Source organism: Coturnix japonica, chromosome 17 (assembly GCF_054131305.1).
Source record: "Coturnix japonica strain WE chromosome 17, WE-NBRP24, whole genome shotgun sequence".
Classification (NCBI taxonomy): Eukaryota; Metazoa; Chordata; class Aves; order Galliformes; family Phasianidae; genus Coturnix; species Coturnix japonica.
This window is the reverse complement of record NC_140679.1, coordinates 2,429,601-2,436,196: the sequence shown is the minus strand read 5'-3', so window position 1 is coordinate 2,436,196 and position 6,596 is coordinate 2,429,601. Positions and strand designations below refer to the sequence as shown.

General features: G+C 37.0%; 1 protein-coding gene across 1 annotated transcript; it reads right to left on the bottom strand.

The window, feature by feature from the left end:
* Nucleotides 1-425: 425 nt before the first annotated feature.
* On the bottom strand, nt 426-2,755 carry LOC146758009 (kinesin-like protein KIF20B). The gene is made up of 4 exons (XM_085518643.1): nt 2,510-2,755; nt 1,991-2,071; nt 1,136-1,262; nt 426-598 (listed from the first exon to the last, which is right to left on the bottom strand). Exons 1-4 carry the CDS (start codon nt 2,753-2,755, stop codon nt 426-428), a joined length of 627 nt encoding a protein of 208 aa, XP_085374769.1.
* Between the last annotated feature and the right edge of the window lie 3,841 nt (nt 2,756-6,596).

Genomic DNA, 6,596 nt, shown 5'->3' with positions numbered 1-6,596 from the left:
AATATAATTAAAAGATGCAGTTCCAACAGAGCAAGAATGTTCTTAGCACAATAGCTGCTGACAGAGTCATGAAACTGGCACATCAGATCCTTGCAAGTTGGCTTAGACAGGAGATCATAGTTTAAGCATACCTAAAAAGCTGTCTAAGTTGTGCTCTAGAAAAGCGTGTAGTAGAATAATCCCACTCCGACACACTGAAATTATCTATGATTCCAAATTAGAAGACATCTCCGTGATTGCTACATCACCTACTTAGTAAACTGCAAGCCAGCCAAACACAGAGATCTTTGAGGACAAACTAAAACAGAACAGCAGGAAGACCAACAAGAATGACTTGGTAGAATAAAGAAATACCTCAGTACTTTCAACCTCCTCCTGCAAATAGATGAAACCTCCAGTCTGTTTGGACTCCTTAGTAGTTTATTTTAAGCCAAGACTACAGTATAATCGCTTACCGAAGAAGCAGGTATATCTAGAGGGCCAGAAACGACAGTGGAATACAGCTTCCTTTTGGATCGTTTTGGCTTGGTCTCTCCTTCTTCGAGACTTTCAGGTTCATTTGATTTAGGAGAACTTACTGCTGACATCAGCTTCTTGGCTAGAAGAAATTTGTTTTGATACATAAACCAATCAACTTACTGGTTTTGTGAGTCTTTAAATCACTGAATGCAAAAAAAGCTTCGTAACAAACTTGGTTTATAAATGACACATAAAATTTAAGTGAAAATACTCAGAAATTGTATTTGTTCATCGAGGTTCTTTATTGCTTCTATAGCTGAAACAGTTTATAGCTTCAGGTATGGCAGCTTAAAGCACGCATTAAAATGGAGTATGAAAGACAATCATGGCTCAGAAGTCGTTGGAAGTCAGAAACTTCAGCAGGAGTTAAACAACAGGCCTAACTTTCGTGCTGACAGAAGCACAAGACAGAACCAACTTTCTCTGTATACTTGTAGGTTTTCACAAATGTAATAATGAATCTCTGAAGAGACGAATGAATGCATTTACTTCATAAATCAAAGGACAACTTAACATGGCAGACAAGTCTCAGAACACATACATTAATAGCCTACAGCAGAAACAAGCCATTCTACAATGTCTAGAAAACATGGAATAAAACTTATTCTACACCAACCTTTAGAGTGTATAATAGAAGGAGAGCTTTGAATAAAATCTCCAACTTTTTGCAGTGTTTCATCCTTCTTTTTAGTCAGTCTTGAAGCATGTACTCGCTTTCTCAGGAAGTAGTCTTTTCCGGATTTCTGTTCAACAGAGATGTGAACATGTGAAACAAGAGCATTGTTTAAACTTCATTTTAGTTCAACGTTATTTTAAGTTGACATTTTGAGCTTTACTACTGACACCTCTGTTCATTATGCTGATGATACCACAACGGCAAGTAATGTAGACAATTTTATACCCTTTAGGGAGTTGTCAAAATCTCAGCTATTTCAAGGCATACGTTTCTTAAAGTTTCTTAATAAGGCAGTAGTTTCTTTAAAAGTAGCTCCCAAGCTGTGGAGTTGTTTCTTACATAAGCTGTTCTAATTACATAAAACAAACAAACATACAAAACAGAAGACAACAGATGGGAAAAATCTACTACTCATACTCTGACCATGCCAAGGATACTGCTATCACATGTGAACATCTGTTTTTAATAACTGCCATGCATATTAATGATATGAACCTTAGTTTAATACAAGGGCTTCACTTACAAAAGCACACGATAATACACTAAAGCTTCTCTTCTCAACTATTCAATGTGCAATATCCTTCCCTCCAAATCATTACACAGTACAGCCATGACACGCTCTGGGGACAGACTGACTTGCCCTTTGGTTAGCTTATGGAATTTAATAGGAAGAGCTCATAAGCATGTAAGATTCCCATTCAGGTATACACATAAGGATAAGACACTGCTTCTTTCATGTGACCACACAATTACAGGAAGTCCCAAGCTAGCTTCAAAACTAGAACAAAAACCAACCATTTTCTCGTCACTTGCAGAGGGTGAATTAAAAGCCATGACAGATTTTGTATTTTTCGTGTTCTCACTTTTCACAAAATCCTGGGAAAATAAGACAAGTTTCAGCCATGATTCTTTTGGAAAGAACAACTGATGTCACAAAAGTGAACACTTTTAACACTTTTGCTAATAGTAGGGAAGTATCTGCTAGTGGTAACTATTCCACTGTAAATCAGATAATAAATAAGCATTCAATTATAAAAACAGGACATTAAGATATCAGTATTAGACATCTGATGATGTCTAAAAAGCTGATTTATGTCTACAGGTTTCAAAGAAAATACACAATGGAGTTAAGAGAAATTCCCTTCTCTTAAACCATTATCACTGAGCTTGGCTATTAGTTTTGTTCATTAAAGCAGTTCATTGATTAAATTCTTCAACTACTTTACTGAGGTAGAAATAGCATTTTTTTAATGCTTAAATGAGAATGGTAAAAAGGCATCAGATATTTTGTTTTCTGTTGGGCCTAGGTCATACCTCATCCATGTCATCACTTCTTTTCTTTTTTGCCTTAGGCATTTTCACTCCTAAAGGTATCATGCTGCCATGCTGCTTTATCTCCGTCTTATCAGTTTGCAGAGGTGTCAGTGGGATTTCCAGCTCCGGTTTTGGGAACCGACTAGTTTTGCCATTTTCTGCGGACACTCCAGAAGAGTCGAGGACAGTTTCCAAATGCTCCTGATAGCACAGAAGAATTTTAAGTGCAAGTGTTAAGGTAACCATGAGATTAAAAAGCTATAAAGCATCTGGAAAAGGATATGTAAGCATTCGATTTTCCTGCTGTAAGAACACTTGTAACAGAAGGAGTCTATTTCAGTTACAGCAGAGTTTTACCCTTCTTTCCTAGAACTTGTTACATTTAAAATTATTTCCAATCTATGATCACAAAAAAAGTTCTCCATGTTAAACTGAGCCTGATACTTTACAAGTCATTTTTTCTCAAGGGCACAGACAACTACACTTTTTTTTTAATAGATAATGGTGGTAGAACTGACACGATTTTCTTCATCTCAACTCTGCTGTGTCAGAACTGGGCAGGAACAGGAGCATTTGATTCAAGTGTTCGATTAACTTCCAGCTTAATCTTAGGGAATTTGCCCTTCCTCTTCTACACTAGAGATGTTATTTACATAAGTAAGGTCCAGCTGGCAAGGTGCAAGCCCAGTACAAGTCATTAAAGAACTCCATTGCTATCTTTTCCCTGGAGAGAATACAGACATTCAAGCAATGACACCGTACTTAAGCTGAAGGCTATCATGTACCTGCTCATGGTCAAATGGCAGCAAATGCACAGCTAAGTGACAGGGAAATGTCAGTATGCATTTCCCCAGCAGCACTTACTGTCCACAATCCACCCAATCCTGTTTTTCTCAACAGGAACAACAAAGTCAGAACTGAGATCACCTGGACTCCTCCTTCTCTATGGCAGGAATTCAGCTAGCATATCAAAAATGAGTTCAGATGCTGGTTGAACACATGGAAGACAGGCTGCTGGGGACATCAGAAAATGGTAGATAGCTGCTTCTACTGCTGCTAGTAACTAGCAAACTCCAGTGTCCCAAACACAGACTAGCAGCTTTTACTACTTACACTGTTCCAACCCCCTGAGGGGAGTCTTCTTCCTCTCAAAAAGTTACCAAAGATTGTAGAAAGACAAAAAGTAGTCAGAGCCACTTTATCAGGCTCTGCTAAGAATCTGAATGGAGTATCACCACCCACTGTATTTCCAAGAATTAAGTTGGTTAATCAATATTTTGTTTTTAAAATATATGTAACCGCTATTTTATGAAAGTTAGCAATTAAAAACTTATATAGGAATGATTAACATCATCTGCTAACAAAACAATATCCAGAAATCCTGCAGAGGAAGAAAATAAGTTCAATTTGCTGTGCCCGTTTCAGTGGCTCCATGAATTTTTTCCAAGTAACTTATCTAATCATGAGCCACTTCATAAGCATTAACATGAGGAGAGTTTTCAACAGCACCTGACAAAAATTCATCACACAATTGTTTCAACAGCTTTTATTCCTATCAAAGGCTATAAAAACAGGTGATCTGATCACCTTGAAAGGGATAAATAAATTAAAACTTGGGAATTGTTTAGAGAACATGAGATCTTTTCCTACTCATTCCTTATCAGAAGCAATACAATCACAACATTTTCAGATCTGAAGTTTCATACTAACCTCAGATTCATTTAATGAAGTGAGGCTCCTAGTACATGGACGTGACAAATAATTGTCTTCAGCTTTGCATCTTATTGGAATACTTTCTCCAGTTTTAGTTTTGCTTTGTTGTTTCCTAGGCTGTAAATATTTAAAAGGAGTAAAGATTAGGCTATGCATTAGACCTCCAAAATATCTCGAGTTTTCTAAAGTTACAGTGTAAAACCTCAAGCTCAGACGCCACATGAACACGTAAGCTGAAACACAGCACAAGTGTGAGAAGGTAGTAACATCTATTCATTGTGTGATCTTCAGATACACCCTACTGGGTCTCACTAACAGTCTCAGGCAGTATTCTGCCTCCAAAAGAGAGAAAGCGAGACATTATTTAGGGACAAAATCTGTAACGCTGGTCGTTTTGTCATCCATTCCCCCCATACTCTGCACGCTCACAGCTGCTATGTTAGAACACCAAAGGCTAAACCTCTCCCTAATCTTCAGCATCCACATACGAATACATGGAAAACTGCATGGAAAAGTTCCATAATGTACACAGAGAGATGGTGTTCTAGTAAATAAAATATTTTTGAGAAGATGAGCGCTCATGTTTGAGTGGAAGACAAAAAGAACCAACAAGTACTCATCACTGAATATGTAGTTAAAGGACTATATGCTAAGATAAATGATTCCAGCTCCAGTATCTCCTAGGAAAACAGAAGAACAAAAAGGGGTTAACAAGATGTTAAGTACTTACTTTCTATAAATATAATCATACCTTTTCATTTACAGAGTCATTCCTTCTACTTTGTCTTTCTTCAAGTAAAGGTATTTCTGGCAAACACTGAGGGCTACTGTGGTTAATGCGTTGTTTTAATTCCTTTATAAAGTCATCTTTGTCAGCCAGTTCTTTTCTTAACTCTTCTATCACAGTTGCATTATCCTAATAAACAGTAAAAACTGCTGAGTTGTGGGATTGGCAAAAGGAATTAACACACAAGCAGTATTGCAATTACTTAGTAGCATCAGTTTTAGAATTACAGGCTAGAACACTTAACTATTCAAGAACAGTAACATTTCACGGATTTGTATGGTCACTGTTACAAGTGCAGTAGTCACAGAATTGCCTGGGAAGTTGTAATACAATATATTTTGATTCTTCTATTTTACTTATGTGCTTCAGCCTTCATCTCTCTTAAGATATAATAACCCGAGCTTTTATTTGTTCCCAAATCCTCGGTACTGTGAGAAAGTCGGCAGTTGTAGGGGAAGTTTTGTTATGAGAACGTCTTTCTTCTCAGAGAAAGTGAATCCAAACATTCTCAAAAGAGCACAACTCATTTAGTCTTCTGTTTAGCTTCTGAAATTCTATGCTACGGCTTAGATTGGCTATCCTGATTAAAAGCTGGATGTTGAAATGAGAAATGCAACTTCCAGAGATCATCCCCCCTCTGCTTTTTGATGCTTCCCTTAATCTCTCTCCACGTCCCCTTCTGTCTTTTCAAGCCATTGTAGATACTACCTCAGAGAAAGCAAAGAAAGTAAGAAACCTGAGACAGAACTACTGTCTGAGTACTGAGCCTAGATTGGGATCCGGAAATGCTGTGAATTATCAGAAAAAGCTAGAGATGTCCAGTCTGACTGTAGGATCATAAGCATCAAACTGACATCTGCTTATCTGAACTACTGAAAAAACTGAAATTTTAGTAATTAATCGAAATTCTGTTTCTGAAGAACAAAAATAAAAGCTGGTGCTTTTTTTGGTTAGTTGTACATGATGTCAATACGACAGTGTTCAAGAACAGAAGCACACCCAGAATACAAAGAGCAGGTACAGGAGTCTTACAGAATTTATGGGTAGCTAATCAGGTAGGAGGAAAGGAGAGCTGACCTTGCTTGAATCCTTTAAAGCAGATTGTTTCAGTTCTGTTATTTCTGTCTCTTTTTGTATGACATTAGAAGCCAAAGTTTTGAGCTGTTCTTCCAAAGCTTCTACTAACTGATCTCTCTCCTCACGCCACTTTTGAATATTATGGTCCTTTTCCTCCAGCTCCTATATTTCATGTTGAAAGAAAAGCAAACACAGTAGAAACAGGCAGAATCGTTAAGACAACCTAGAATTAATAAGTTTTTCATATAGCATAAATAAGGACACAAGCTGATAAAAAGAGTTTATGGTAAGACATTTCAATTAACATATCGTGATGTCACTCAACAAGATCAGGTTACATGCATGTATTACATATGTATTTACTATGCAGATTATTGTATTTAAAGCAATCTGCCAGTGCTCTGTAGTGACTAATTATTTGAATATCTTTCATGGTCTACCACTAATTTCAGTTGGCCACTTTCATTTTGCTCCAATTTTTTTTTTTTTTTTTTTACCTTTTTCCTGTTG